The following is a 16,679-nucleotide window of genomic DNA, read 5'->3' as shown; positions in this document are numbered from 1 at the left end:
CACCAGACAAGCTGCTTCTTTTAGGAGGTGCTGGTGCCATGGGGACTGGGAAGCAAACCTCATAGGATGAGAACCCCTGATGTAAGGGATACTTCCCTCCAGCGTGCTGAAAGGAACCCTAAGCCTTACAACAGATATGGCTGTCCACTCAAGGAGCAAGAAGAGAACAAATACCTTTAAGATTCCAACCGTGACCTTCTCTCCTCTCTGAACAGTGAGAACACTACACAGTGCATTGCATTTACCTCATTACGGATGTGGAGGCAGAGAAGGGAAAAGATGCAGCTGTAAGGTTGATAAAGGCTTTTCTAAGAGCTGCATTTTACAGACTTTTTATTGCATGCCAGTCATGAGAGAATGCCAATATAACAAGGACACATTTTCAGGGACAATACATGTTAGAATGAGCTCATATTCATGGACACCACTTAAATTAACTGCAGGACTAATACCCACATTTTGTAGACCATCACATTCAGCTCATTCTCAGAAATGGTCTAGTTATGTGTCTCGGGGAGATTTTGTGCATTGCAGTACAGGTGATGTGCTGTTTTGGTTTTAAAAATTACATGAAATCTATTACCACTGAAAAAATATTCAAGGATTTTAATGAATGTGTTGGAGGAAATGATTAACAGGGAGCTGGCATCTAAATTCTACAAGTGATGGTTTCAGGAAGATGGAGAAACAGCATATTTTGACTGATTCCTCTCTCTGTAGCAATGTGATAGTCTTTAAATATTTACAGTTATCATAATTCCAAGGATGTTTGTTTTTTGGCTAACCAATGTATTGGAGAGCAAACCAATTTTCACAGTAGCTTTTTTGTTGTTGTACAGTAGCTTTTTGAAAAGTTTAACTAATGGCCCTCATGTAAATTTAAGTCCTCCTTATTGTAAAAGTGTAGCCCAACTAAAATTCTCCTTAGCTTCCCATACACTACATTGTCCCTCCCCACCCCAACTGCCTTCTAGCAAAAACAATGCTAACACCTTTAGCTGTTTCCTCCCAAGTCCAGCTTTGTCTCACACTAGCTCAGCCTCTTCCTGGCTACGAATGACAGTCATTTTTCATGCTGCTTAAAGACCACGTCTGTCACTACAGCTATGTGTGCCCAAACCTCTAATATCACCCTGGCTCCTGCACCTCAGTTATCCCAGGACTTGAAACAAACAAACAAAAAAAAACCCCCTGGCTTATCAGAAGAGTTGAAAGAGACCCTTTAAAGCACAGGCTAACGCTTCCATTGAGCAGACATTTTGTAGAGAACAGAATCAAATAACAGCTTGTCTTAAAAAACTGACACGAATGATATGGGGAAATCCAAACGGAGTGTGTCTTCTTAACCACCAGGGGGCTCAGTTGGACCAGAATGTACCTCACGGTGGTGGATAAGCAACAAAGACTGTTTTTCCTTGCTTACCTGTTGATAAGGGTGATTATCCACAATCAAAATAGACCTTTTTTTTAACTGTTAGGAATTACTTGATAACTGAGTAAGATGCTTACCACAACATTAGGCAACTACTCTTAAGAAAGGAGAACTGAGTTTGAACTGTATAATAATATTAAGAAGGTCTAGGGAGCAAAATGAGAAGACTAACTGTGAAGCAAATAAAAGGGAAGGGAAATAAAAATTTACAGTTTGAACACACTTGCCATTGCTGCCCTCATGGTTAAGATTTTTTTTCCAGCAACAATTACATTCAGGCAATTAGGTAACAGCCAGGTTTTTCAATCTCCATATTGTTTTTCTTCAGTGGTTTGCAAGTTGAGGATGTACATGGAAATACTTGTACAAGGTCTAATGTTCCAATAAAATGTTCCTCGAGTAACAAGAATTATATAGAAAATCATATTGAAAACTATCTTTACTCCTTTGCTTCCTCAATACACCCATCATTTCACGGTGTAAGACAGCTATTTCTCCTTTTAAGGTGATATCTCCTGCCCTGATCAGAGGCAGATGTCATTAGATTTCCTGAGCCCAAAGTTATGCCTTAGCTGAGCTACAGACTCTTCCGTATTATCTCTATATCCATGTATATGTGTAGAAGTGTCATGACACAGTTTTATTTTACATGCATTGGAGAACTACTGCAGAAAAGCCAAATGACTTACTGTTTGGTATATTCATGTAGAGTCTCTAGTTTTACACCTGGTGCAGCAAAGAAAGAATCAGAGCAAAAGCTGATAAATAGCATGTAGGATGGTTGAATGCTGTGCTGATTAGATTGCTATCTGATGACTCCTTTTATGAAATAGCCCTGAAATATCATTTGCTTTATGCTTTAGAATGCTGTGTAATTTTGTGTAAAGTTTGTTCTATGTAACTTATTTTGAAAATTGCATTATACCATGCCCTTGGTTCAGAAAGTTTTGTGGTAGCCTTTGGCAAAGGTTCTGGCTCTCTTTGAGACAGGTGATTGATATGAAAGCCAGAGCTCATCTGACCACAGAACAAAAATCACCTCCAAGTGGAGAGCAGGCCAAAGGCATTTTGGAAGAGCGTAGGTCTATGGATCTTGAAAGACAATTGAGGTTTTAAACATTGGGATGAAGGAAGATGCTGCCATCCTTTTACTCAAATTTATGAGTGGGCCACACAAACTAGCTAACCAGAGTCGTGGCCAAAGTTAACTGGACCCTTGATAAGACCAACCTGAGGCATGAAGAGGGGTTCTTTTGGTTACATTGTCTTTCACAAAGATGGACGCGCCCTGATTGATAAGAGCTTCCACACATTCTGTGTGTCCCTTAAAGGCAGCCAGATCCAGAGCGGTTCGGCCTTTCTCATCTCTGATGTCCAGGTCCACCAGTGAGTGTAGAAGGACTTCCAAGGCTTGATGGTGCCCGTTATAGGCCTGCAAGAAGAAACCAACAACTCCAGCGCTTGCTAACCTCAAATCTCCCAACAATCCACGTCTGCGTCTAAGTCTCCAAGGTCACAGATTAGAGACAGAGCAAATCAGAAAGAGACTTTGTAGTCCCTTGGGATAATTACTGAGCTACAACAGAAACCAGAGAGTTAGACTGAAAGATTATGATAAACCAACGTCACGGTTACAGGTAAATTTCTTCAATGCTCTATCTCTTACGTCAAATCATTTGCTTCAAAAGCACATGTATTAATGTATTCTTAGATTTATATCTTTCAATATAATATAGACTAATTGCTGAATGAAATGAACATATGCTTTTATTTCTTGGTCCAGGCCTAAACATATTGACATAATTAGATTTTTTTTTTCAGGAAACTTTTAACAAACCTGCAGGAATAAATTACTTAAAACATTGTGGATTTTGCTAATTTCTAACCATGTGATAATGGTGAGTTTCTTAATTTTATTTTGAGTTTGTTTCCTCAACTGTAAAATGAGAACAATAAAAGCTGCCTCTCAGCGTTGCTGTGACGATGAAAAGAGATAAAATTGCACAGGCCCTGCATATTCTTGCACATGGTTGATGATTCTTCCTTGCTCTTTTATTTCTTCCATTGACTATAATACTATTATGAAAACATGGAAACAGTTATGGAACTAGAGTCTGTGTACCAGCACTGAGTTCAGATCTGTTATAAAGTCCAATGCCATGCCAAGGTGAAGAGACTATATACAACTAAAAACCAAAACTAAAAATCTGAAAGATATTTTTATTGAGTATATAGGTAAAAAAATGTATATACATACACAAAGGCAAAGGATATTGAAAATAAAAGAGAGAAAAGGAGTAAGGGTATGGGAGTGGGAAAATACAGGGGAAAGATGAAGGAGATAGAGAAGAAAACAAGAAGAAGCTGTCCCCTCTTATAGTACTTGTACTTTTTGTTTCTCTACCTATTAGCCAAGGCACAATTTATCTGGAAAAAAAAAAAGGGAAAAAGTTTCAGGAAATTTTAGACGCCCACAGGTTGTTCAGCACAGGCAAAGGATTTATTTCCTTGATATATCAAAAGCTCTCATAAACCATTTCAAAAACTAGGAAAGTGTTCAAAGGCCACAAAAAGGCAACTCACAGAAAAAGAAAAAAAAATCCAAAAAGCATATGAAAATTAAAACATGTACATTTTTAAGTACCATTTTATAACAATCAGATTGGCAATGATTAAAACCTTTGGCTCTACGCAGTATTGGTTAAGGTACTGAGAAACAAGTAATCTTATACTCTGTTGGTGAGAGTGTAGACTGGTGTGACACACAAACAAAACCCCATAAGTTGCAGACAATACATATAGCATGACCTCATTTACGTAATAAAGATGACTTCCCCCCACTTCTTTTTTCATAGGAAAATTCTAGAAGGATATAAAAAGAAACTGTTAATGGTGTGTGTCTATAACTGGGAGATAAAATAATGAGCTAATGGACTTTTTTTTTTAAATGGTTTGATTTTTTTCCCCCAAGTATATATTAACAACAATAATAAAAACTAGATTTAAATGGAATTAGGAGTCTGGATAGGTACTGTTTTACAACTTTCTCAGCAAATTATTTTGGCAAATAATTATGGTTACTGTGGTATACATTAGTCATATATTTAATATATATATAATATGTAGTAAAATAATTTATATGCTGATGAATGCCTGATTTATATCCTAGTCTCAACTTCTCCTTTTAAGTCAAGACTTGTCTATTCAACTGACTTGATATTTCCACTTAAATGTCTAATATGCATTTCAAACTTAACCATAGCTAAAGTGAATTCTTAATTTCCTTCCCAAAACTCGCTCCATCTGCAGCCTTCCCCATTTCAGTAAGTGGCAACTTTACTCCTCCAATTGCTTAGCCTGGAAACCTTGGCGTCACCTTTGTCTTTCCTCCTTTTCTTAAGCCTAGGGCTGTAGCCCTGCACAAGGGCTCTAGGCCATTCCCCCACACCCACCCCACTCTGCTTGCCATGTCTTGGAATGAGAACTGTCTGCTACGTTTCTGCTCTGAGGAAAGGATGCCTTTTGCTAACTCCCTGAGATATTATCAGGTCCTCAGGCATTTGGCAGGAATCCATCTACTCAAATCCCTGTTCTAATTCACACAAAGTTTCTGTGGCTTGTAGTAGCCCTCAATGGCACTTCCAAGCCACCATGATCTCTATTCTTTCTTTAAAATGCATCCAGAATCTATCTACTTCCTACTACCTCCCACTGCACCTTCATATTTTGTGAAGATTACAGGCATCAGATAAAAGCTTTTAAAATTCATGTTGTATCATGTAACTCCTTGCTTAAAACTAGCCTCTGATTTCTTCCCTTATTGAGAATAAAATTCAAAATTCCTTTCAGTGACCTCCTGGGCACTGAGAATTTGACTTCTCACTACTCTCATCTTCATAATGTCCCTCCACTCACTCTGGTCCTGCCACACTGGCCCCCATACGGTTCCTTAACTACATACATTTCTTCCTCTGGGCCACTGCACCTGTGCTTTCTGTTTCCTCTGTCTGGAAAGTTCTTCCCTCCAAGTGGCCACATGGCTTTCCCCGCTTTCAAAGATCACGTTATCAGGGAGGCTTCCCATACCGTAGTAACCTCTATAAAATAGCCCTACAACCTGTGTGTTGCACACCATCCCAGACACTGTCCACCCACTTATCCTGCTTTATTTTCTTTCATAGTACTTATAACCACCTGACATGTTATGTATTTGTTGATCTGTTTATTGTCTGTAAATGAAGGGAATATGTATGTGTTATTTATTATTGTATCCCAGAATCATGCCTGGCACAAAGTAGACACTTAACAATTACTTGAAATATAATGATTGCTGTTTTTAGCATTTATTAGTATTATTTGTAGAAAATTGTCTTACAATTTTCCCCAGCAATTTCATTTAATTGATATTCAAACAAAATACATTTGTCTCCAAAAGAAATGGCACAGAGATTGAATAACAAGTACTGAATTGGAAGCCTAAATTCCTTCTACCGGCAGCTAAACACAGGTAAAGTGACAAACAGAGCTACAAAGCAAGAAGGTGTATTTGTAGAGCTAACTTAACACCCTGTCAACAGATCACTGCACTTTCTCCTTTAATCCTCAGAATGAAAAATAAATCAATCAGCACATGTTAAAAAGGCCTATAAACTCTGGTGATAATTAGGAAAGCTTTAAAATTCTAGGGATGTGGATGTGGCTCAACTGATAGAGCATCTGTCTACCACATGGGAGGTCCAGGCTTCAAGCCCTGGGCTTCCTGACCCGTGTGGTGAGCTGGCCCATGCTTAGTACTGATGTGTGCAAGGAATGCCATGCCATGCAGGGGTGTCCCCCATGTAGGGGAGCCCCCACATACAAAGAGTGCTCCCACCCCAGGTATTGGTCCTTTTGAGGGCTAAAGAGACCCACAGGTTTTATGGTCATGGCAGATGGGGTTCACTGCCATGTCAGTTGGCCCTTCTTTGGAGCTGGTGTTTCTGCGTGATGGAGCTGGTCTCAGATGGGATCTCTTTTCACAAGCCTTTCATGCTACTTTACTGGAATTGTAGTTGGTGCTGGGGTTTAAGATATATCTAGGGGATTTGAATCTCTGGACTGACAATATGATAGCCAGGCCCTGAGCCTCAACAGACTTCAGCTCCTACACTCTGATTTATTGGACTTACCCCACTCAGCTAACATGGAGTTGAAGAATGTCAACCACCACACCATGGAGCCTAGAGTGCCTACAACTGAAAGCAGGAGGATTGCATCCAGTACCCATGTGGAATCTAAGCCCCCTCTTGACATAGATGTGGAATGGACACAACCAAGCCAAGGTCCACAGGAAGGAGGCATACAGTAAGGATTAGGGTGGACTTAATGATATTCTATTCATGAACTATTGTGGTTAATAATCAAGAAAATGTGGCATTGGTGTGGAAAAAGTGGCCATGGTGGCTGCTGAGTGCGGGGAATGGGAGGAAGAAATGAGATGTGGAGGCATTTTCGGGACTTGGAGTTGTCCTGGGTGGTGCTCCAGGAACAATTGCCAGACATTGTATGTCCTCCCATGGCCCACTGGATGGAACGTGGGAGAGTGTGGGCTATGGTATGGACCACAGGCCATGCAGCAATGCCCAGAGATGTACTCACCAGATGCAATGGATGCGTCATGATGATGGGGGAGAGTGTTACTGTGGGGGGAGTGGTGGGGTGGGGACAGTGGGGGTGAATGGGGACCTCATATTTTTTTAATGTAATATTTAAAAAAAAATGAATAAATTGAGTAGAATATGAAAAAATAAAAAAAAAAATAAATAAATACCATTAGTAAGCTTAAGGAATTAAACTATAGAGTATAGGTTACCAGGAAGCAGAATGTTGGTTATGAAGGGGGAGATGATACTAAATGTATGTAGAATGCATAATAAGGTTGATTGTAAATTATGTTGTAATGAGTAGAATTGATAGTGACACATTATAATGAGTATAACAAACATTCCTGATTTATAAATGGGATTATGGTTGAAAGGAGTGGTCTAGAGAGGTTAATGTTGATTGAAAGACACCTAGAAGATAATCTAGCAGATGTATAACAGTGATTTTGATGGTAAATGAGGATGGTGGTTAGTAATATAAATACAAGAATATTTTTCTACTATATGGTGCTAAGGACATGGTGACACATGGGAAAAATACCACTAATATCACCTAGAGATTATAGTTACCAATAATATTGTAGCAACAGCAAAGAAGGTACTAGATCAATGCTAAAGGTGAAAAATATTATACAGGGTTTAAAAATCAAAACAGGAGTTCAAAAATTGACCCCCATATTTATAGGTAAAAGTGTTTTTGACAAGGCTATCAAGCCAACCCAGCTGTGTCAGAATAGTCTATTCAACAAATGGTGCTGGGAAAACTGGATATCCATATCTAAAAGAAAGAAAGAGGACCATTATATTACACCTTATATAAAGAGTACCTCAAAAATATGTCAAGGAACTAATTCTAAAATCTATAACCATAAAACTTCTAGAAGAAAATAGATTTTAGAATATGAGATATGAATATGATTAAGTACTTTTTTCTTCATTTTCTTCATTAACAAAGGGACTTTGGTCTTGTCAACCAGTCTATTTATTTACCTTTTGGAACCCTGGAGAAACAATTGTTTGCTTTTAGAATTAAATAAGATAAATAAACCTGGATAGAATTTTTTTAGGAAAAAAAACCCAAAACAGTGCTCCCCTCAAGGAGAGCTGCCCTGCATGAAAAAAGTGCAGCCTGCCCAGGAGTGGGGCCACACACACGGAGAGCTGATGCAGCAAAATGACGCAACAAAAACAGACACAGATTCCTGGTGCCGCTGACAACAATGCAAGTGGACAAAGAAGAACACACAGTGAATGGACACAGAGAGCAGACAACAGGGAGGGAGCGGAGGGAGAGAAATAAACAAATAAATAAATAAATCTTTAAAAATAAAATAAAATAAAATTCTAACCCATACTCTCTTCTACACCAGGAACTTGAAACTTTTCTTAGAAGTTGAAAGTCCAGATTTCCTATAGAATTGCCCCTTTTTTCTTCCACCAGTCTAGCTCTTGGCTCTGAAATTTCAGCATGCATAAGCATTACTACACAGGATTAAAGACATAAAACTATATATACTAAACTTTTTAATTTGAAATTTAAAGCAAATTATAAAGATAACTCTGACTGTATGAGTCCTTTCTTTTACCTCCACACTAGAGAGCTTAACCCTAGAAAAAAACTACTGTGTAGTATGGAATTCCATTTTTCAGTTAAAAGCATGATGCTGCCTAAAGGCAGTTATTTGGTTCTTGGAGTAAAATACTCCAAGAAGCATTAAAGCTGTCTGGAAGAATAGATAGGCAAAGAGATCTTTTTCATGTCAGCAATACATGACAAAAATTGTCCAATATCCCTCTATAGTTTTATCCTAAACCAGGCGTTTAGTACAGAATTTCACAAATAATTTCTGAAATAATTAAGGGATGGAGGAATCACACAAAAGAACCAATATTCTACTTCAAAGTGCATGTACTATTTTGGCTTTCAGTAGACAATCCAGTGTAAGTCTTCAATGGGGATACCCCTGTGTGATCTCTGGCGCTGCCTCCTGCCATTCCCTGCCCCCTCTCCCCAATGCAACTGCAGACCTTCATCCCCTACCACTCTCCCTTTGCTCTTCTGCTCCACAGCCACAGTGGTCTCCTTGCTCTTCTGTGAACATGCCAAGCATGCTCTTAACCCAAGAACTTCTGCCTGGAAAACTCTCCCATTAAATGAGTAACTCTTAAGCTCTCTGTTCAAATGTGAGACTCTATGCTAAAATAGCACCCTGCCTGCTACCTCAATTCTATCTCACTGATCTTGTTTCATTTTCTCTCTAGCATTTGCAGCACTTATCACCATTTGACATGCTATATATTTACTTGCCTCTTGCCCATCTCCCACACTGAACTCTCCATGAGGGTAGAGGTTGGGTTTTGTTTATTGCAACATCTTCAGTTCCTGGAAAACTGCTTGGCATATATATAGTTAGTTTATGTCAAATGAAAGAATGATGTTAATGATGATGATGATGATGATGATGCTAGCTGATTGTGCATGTGTGCCAGCCACTAAGTAATTTACGTGCATTAACTCATATCCACACAATAGCCCTATGATAGAGGCACTGCTTTTCCTTGTATTATGGGTAGGGAAACTGGGACGCAAGAGGTACTAGGCTAAGCTCATACAACAAACTCTTGAATGAATAAATGAATGAACTATAAAGGGTCTTTGGGATCTTAATGAACTCACTTTCCCCAATAACAGGTAGAAAACCCATGGTCTTTGGGACTCTTAAGTAACTCACTCTCCTCAATTTACAGGTGAGAATTAGTGAGTTGCTAATGAGCAGAATGGCAGCTGGGACTTCCTGTCAGTGTGTCCTTACTATGCTCTGCCAGCTACAGAACTACCAAACCCAACTCTTTCTAACAATATCACATCATCCTCTCTTTATATGATCAGAAATCCATAGAACTTAACAGACTACCTGGCACACAGTAAGCATGCCATAAATAATTTTTGGAAAAAATGAATGAGAGATGACAGAATTTTCAGAAGTCAAGGAAGTCTTTCAGATTAGTAGTTGGCATATCAGTGCAATCAATCCTACTTTCTAGGGGCAGAGAATTCTATCTGAGATAATCCTCCAAACAGGCCACTCTAAGGGGCAGCTAGTTGTTTTTTGTTGTTGTTGTTGTTTATTTATTTCTCTCCCCTTCCTGCCCCCCCCTGCCCCAGTTGTCTGCTTTCTGTGTCCATTTGCTGTGTGTTCTTCTGTGTACGCTTGTATTCTTGTCAGTGGCACTGGCAATCTGTATCTCTTTTTGTTGTGTCATCTTGCTGCATCAGCTCTCCATGTGTGCACCCCCACTCCTGGGCAGGCTGCACTTTTTTCGTGTGGTGCAGCTCCCTTACAGGGCACACTCCTTGCTCATGGGGCTCCCCTACACAGGGGGACACCCTTGCATGGCATGGCACTCCTTCTACACATCAGCACTGCACATGGGCCAGCTTCACCACATGGGTCAGGAGGCCCTGGGTTCGAACCTTGGACCTCCCATGTGGTAGGCAGATGCTCTATCCATTGAGCCAAATCCACTTCCCACAGCTAGTGTTTTGTTTGTGAAACCCTGGCTTTAGGGGAACATCCCCAGACATAGCAGTTGGCTGGGCAAGGATTCTGGGGGGCAACCTTTAGAGGAACCTGTACTAAGAATCAACTAGTATGAAGTTTACACATGTAAATATTCCACTATCCATCCACTCTTTCTACTCTAAATCCATTTCTAGCAACAAAGATTGATGTACATTTTAGCCTGATTTCACTGGATTCAACATGTGTGTGGTGGTGCCTACGTCAGTGGGTATGTCAGTGTAAGCGTCTTAGGGGTGTGTTAGTGGGTGTGTTAGAAGATGTGTGAGTGGGTGTCAGCAGGTATGTTGGTGGGTATGTGGGTAAGTAAGGAGACAGACAATGAAGGAGGAGCTCTGGGACATTCTGGATACTCCTTTTTTCTTGTGGGATGGCTTGGCCCCTCTCACTTCCCTGAATGTCTATGTAGGCTATTAATAAAACACCCCTCTCTTCTCTCTAAAATTCTCCATCTCGATTTTTCTTCAGAACAATAATCAAGAAATGCTTATTTGTGCATGGTATTAAGCAAAATGTTCTAACAACAACTAAACATAGAGCCCTGGCCCCCTCCCGCTCTTCTCAGGGTGTCATTTCTGGGTGTCATGAAGCACAGAAGCTCCCAAACACCATCTGTGTGGCCGTGGATTGAGTCCTTCCAATTCAGCAGCTCCTTGGGCAGGTGAGCTGGCTGCAGCAGGGTGTGGCTGCCAGCCAGTGAGGTTCCTGTTGGCAGGACACTGAGGCAGTGTTGGGCGGGCTTCCCAGCTCAGACCCCTCCTCCCGCCATGAGGAGTTTGAGGATCATCACTCTGAGCTGTGGCATTTCACTTCAATTAGATGTGGAGAGGAAGCTTTACTGGTGATCAAATAAATCTTCTCCCCTTCTCTCCCGGATTTTACTTGGTTCAAGGATGGGAACCTAAGGGTTTGTCTGAGAGCCCCATTTCATGTCCAGGCAGAAAGAGCACTTATGCATGAGCTCATTTTGCTCTTGCAAGCTTATGTCTAAAAAGCTTGCCAGGTTTTTAAAATGTGGTATTCCATTATCTATAGTTTTGACCCCAAACTGCCCTGTATGTTGTTACTTACAATCAAATTCCCTAATGTTTTCTTTGCATTTCCTCAGTTTATTGATTTAACGACTAGATAACTTTAAAAATTATTACAAATTTTAACAATAACTTATTAATTATACTATGCTGTGAGCTTTGTGTTCATTATCTCTTCTTCTCTTTTAATTTGCCCTTATTTTACAGATGGGCAAACAGGTTTGGAAAGAGTAGGTAACGTGGCCAAAGTCACCAGGGTGGGATTGGAACATGAGGCAGTCTTTTCTCTCTGCAGCCTGCACCTTTAACCACATACTTCTTTCATTATTGCTTATTACTGCATTACTGTGCTTACATTTTTTTTTCTTTTCGTGCTTACACTGTAAGACAGCCTAGTTTTAGGAATGCTTAGGGTATTTTTCATAACAGGTGAAGCTGTGCATGGCATCACACTTACAGCTAAATGTAGCGGACTCTTGGTAGCACCGGAATCTGTTTCATCAAAACCACTGTTGGTTCTTTCCAAAAGCTGTGGAGACAAAAAGAAAACAATGGTACAGAAACCCAAATTTGCAAATAGAATCTTACTTTCTGAATACTAATACTGGCATTTAATTAAATAAGGAAAGAGTCTTCAGAAATTTGTAAGCAATATAAGAAATCTAACAGTATTTATAAAACAAACATGGTAATCAAACTTCTAGACTGTCTCAACATTTGCTTTTCCTAAAAAGGCTTTCACACTTGAGAAGATTCTCAGCCTTGCCAATCCACAAAAATACTCATGTTAAGTACATTTTTACCTAGCAGATAGGTAAAAATGAAAAAAAAAAAACAACACCCAGGATTTATTCCATTATTGAGCACCCATTTACTGGAGATAGTGTTGAAAAAGACATACAAGGCTCCTGCTCTCATGGAGCTCACATTCTAGAGAGGGAAAGCATAGACAAACAAACATATATATGTACAAGAAAATATCTGGCAGTGATATATAATATGATGAAAATAAAACAGGGCAATGTGATATGGATTGACTGAGATTTACTGCAGAGCACAGGGTCAGGGCAGGCCTTTCCAAGGAGTGACAATTAAGGTGGGACCTGAATAACAAGAAGAATCCAACCAGGTGAAGATGTGGCAGGAGAACATTATGGGAGGAGAGAATTGTCAGTGAAAATGCATCAAGTGGGGATGAACTTAGTGAGTTCAAGAAACAGAAAGTCCAGTATGACCAGGGATGGTGTTGACAAAGGTATCAGAACATTCTCATGAGCTACTAGGGGGAGAACAAATTGTTAAAACCATCCTGGGCAATTTGTGAATATATTTGACTCTTGGAATTAATCCTCAATAAATAATTAGGCGACTGCACGATGACACATATATGAAGACATGTACTCATCCAACAAATATTTAATGAATAATTACCACATGGCAGATACTGCTCCATGCATGAAAGATTCAATGATAAACAAAATATTTGAAAAGTCCGTGTTTTCATTTTGAGGGAATATACAATAAAAGAAGAGTTAAATCATTTATTTTGAAAGTGGAAGGTGTTATAGAGAAAAATAAAGCAGTGAAGAAGGGTTAGGAAGGCTGGTGAGGGTGGACTTTAAATAGGGTGATCAGGGAAGGCCTTGCAGAGTGGGTGATGGTCCAGCGAAGTCTTGAGGGATGTGGAGAAGCCTTGTGGATATCTGGGGAAGAACATTCCAAGCCAAGGAGCAGCATTTGAAAAGGCCCTTAGGGCTAGGATTTATGTGTGTGAGGAACATCAAGGAAGTCAGCATGGCTGGAGCTGAGTGAGCAAGAAGGAGAATTACCTGAAAGGAAATTAAAGAGATGCCGTGGTCTGTGTGTATGCGCGCGCACACATATCTGTCTGCCTGTCTGTCCATGTGTGAGAGAGAGAGGTAAGGAGCCTTATGATGTTGTAAGGATTTTGACTTTTATCCAAAGTGAGATAGGAATTCGTTGGAATATTCTGAGATGAGAAGATGAGATTCTAGGGAGGGAAAGGGTAGAAGCAAGGAGACTATTTATAAGTTGGATAATTATCTAAGAGAGAAATAACAGTGGGAAGCAGTGGGGATGGAGAAATGTGCTTGGATTCAGGATATATTTGGAGGTAGAAACAACAGGGCTTGCTGAAGAGCTGAACATAAACATGAGCTAGAGAAGCCAAGGATAAATCCCAGGTTGTTTTTGTTCTAAGTAAATGGAAGGCTAGAGTTGCCATGAACTGAGATGGAGAGGGCAGTGTGTAGGAACATATAACTGGGAAAGAACAGAAGATCAGTTTTGGAAATGTTAAGTTTGAGATATTTACAAAGGATCCAAAAGGAGATTATCAGGCAGCTGTTGGATGCATGGGTCTGGAATTCAGGGAAAACACACACACTCACAATCATTAGCAGAAACATCTAAATGGTATTTAAAACCCTAAGATTGGATAAGATCTGAGCAAAGAACTAAAGGTAGACAGAGAAGATAAGGGGTCCCAGAACTGAATCCTGGGACACCTAATATTAAGAGATAGAGAGATGAGGAGGAACAACAAAGGAAATAGAGAGCAGGTGAGCTAGAAGGAAAACCAGAAGGGTGTGGGTTTCTGAAAACCAAGTGAATAAAGACTTTCAAGGACAAAGTGAGCAGCCACATCATATACCCTAATAGGTCAAGTAAAATGAGGCCAGAGACTTCATAATTGGTTTTAGCAACATGGGAGCTATCTGACTCAGATAAGAGCAATTTATTTTTTCCAGGGAAAAAAATAGAAAAAAGTAAATGACCAGCAACAGGATATGTTAAATAAATTATATTACGATGTAGTACTCCTTCAGATAAATTACCTTCTTTATCTTACCATAGTGATGCAGTCAAAAGGAACAGACAACCAACTCTCAAAACTTTGATGTGTGGTGAATATGTGGCACTCAACATCCATTCCAGCCTCCTAGTCTGGTGGGCTCAGGCTGTCCTGTACTACATTGGCTGAACAGCTGAAAATGACATTTCCTAGTCTTCCTTGAGCTACAGTTCCAGGTATGATTTAAGCTCTGCCAATTAGATATGCTCATGTGAAATTCTGAAGATAGAGGTGTGGCAGAGGACATCTCTGCGATTTTTGATGATGAGCACAGTCATGGAAGACTTTTTTTTTTTTAAGCTTCTGGTGTCCAGACCACTAGTTTAGTTAAGAGTAGCAAGGCAAGACATGGACACGGAACATTCATTTCTTGGTGGTATGGATCAAGCAGACACTGTGTGGCTCTGGGGTCAACAGTAGGGGCAGTGACAATTCTGCCCTGGTAGAGCAGCTATGGTGGTGTGTTTCTGGAATCAGTATTCTGGAGCCTGCTTCTGACTCCCTGTCTTCCGATCCGGGGGAAGGAGGAGATCCCCTGGCATTCCAGTCCTACAGATCAGGTTATTTCTGAAGGACCAACCTAGAGTTCACTCTTTTAGACCTTCCAACAATTTTGTAAACACCTAATTTTAAACATTTCCAAAGATTTTTGTTGAAAAATAGTAAAGATGTACATATACAAGCTTTTAATATTAATTTACATTTCCTTAAATTTCCAGTAAACTCTACCTTACTAATACATGACAGAACCCCTTGACTTGGTGAGATTCCATTATGCGACAATAGTTGGGAGTCAAAACACAACTTTGGCTCATGATGCTTAAATCTGTTTTCAAAAGAAATATTAAATGCCATATTCACTGAGAATGTAGAAATAAACAAATGTGATTTTTAAAAAATAAACTTCATATTGGAGCATGCTGTTGACAATATTTTGAACAGCTCACCAAGAGATTAAGGAAAAAACATTACTAGGGAGAGTTATTACCTACTCTTTGTGTGCAAACTGCATGATTCTAATCTATATATAAATATTTATGTTTGAATTTGATTTACAGATTTTTGCAGGAGTATAGTGACTTAATCTCATTGCTATAATATCATGGCCAAACCACCTATTTTGTCACTGAAATTACAGTTTTGATATTTTTTGGGTACAGCACAGGTAATTGTCTTTTCTAGAAACATACCAGTTTGTTCAGTAGCCAAAAATCTATTTTAGTTACAGAACTGGTATATAAAAAGGCATAATATTCTACATATAAATGAGATGTGGGGCTCACTAATGGGATTGTTTATTTGTTGGTTGGCTTATTTTTTATTTTTAACGTGTAAGAAAGAGGACTTTCTGTTCCTAAGGTAGGAAGCGGAGAGTTCTAGCTGGGGCATGGGCAAAGTCACATTGGCCTGCACCATTGTTGTGCCAGAAAGGCCACTGCCCGTCAACCTGGCATTTAGGTCTTCTGCTGGCAGCTTCTGCTCACATAACCAGAGAAAAAGATGTAGAAGCGGCATGGCTTGGTGCAATCACTACTGGCATGTCTCTCTGTCTTGTTTTTTTTTCTTTTTCTTTTTGTCTTTATGTATTTTTTTAAATGTTATATTCAAAAAATATGGGTCCCCATATACCCCCCACTCCCCTCACCCCACTCCTCCTATAACAACAGCCTCTCTCTGTTTTTTTGAAGGGACTTTTCTTTTTACATCTTTAGTTTTTTTAGCAGCATATGAAACCTGGCTTTTTGGAGATCAAAAGAATCATCACTTCAGATGTAAGGCCACAGTTCTATCTTAAAAAAAAACAAAACCAAAATGCCTATACAGGAAAGATATTTTTTCACAGCAATAAATATTTAAGTTTTAAGTGTACAAAATAAGCACTGATAATCAAAACAATCAACTCTTTTGTTTAAGCTGTTATTTTCAAGATAAAGGATAATGGAAGGATAAGATTTTGTTATTATTCTTACTAAAAGTATTACAACCTCAATTTGTCTGCAGGTAGCTCTTGGGGTACAGGTAGCCAAAAGCTACAAAATTTAAACAAAAAGCTTAAGGTTTCTTAAATTGCATAAGTTACAACCTCATACAATATTGGGAATCTAAATCTCTTTCTGC

General features: G+C 39.3%; 1 protein-coding gene across 7 annotated transcripts in view; it reads right to left on the bottom strand.

Annotated features, from left to right (window-relative positions):
- ANKRD44 (ankyrin repeat domain 44) overlaps positions 1 to 16,679 on the bottom strand; it is a 334,769-nt gene that overhangs the window by 20,052 nt on the left and 298,038 nt on the right. For all 7 annotated transcript variants that reach the window (XM_023591719.3, XM_023591720.3, XM_023591722.3 and 4 more), the window contains exons 17-18: positions 12,144 to 12,215; positions 2,663 to 2,864 (exon numbers count right to left, since the gene is read on the bottom strand). In XM_023591719.3, coding sequence (XP_023447487.1) covers positions 2,663 to 2,864; positions 12,144 to 12,215 — 274 coding nt within the window. The remainder of the gene's footprint in view (positions 1 to 2,662; positions 2,865 to 12,143; positions 12,216 to 16,679) is intronic.

The sequence above is a fragment of the Dasypus novemcinctus genome, chromosome 7 (genome assembly GCF_030445035.2).
Source record: "Dasypus novemcinctus isolate mDasNov1 chromosome 7, mDasNov1.1.hap2, whole genome shotgun sequence".
In the NCBI taxonomy this organism is placed as follows: domain Eukaryota; kingdom Metazoa; phylum Chordata; class Mammalia; order Cingulata; family Dasypodidae; genus Dasypus; species Dasypus novemcinctus.
This window is presented reverse-complemented; position numbering and strand designations above follow the sequence as displayed.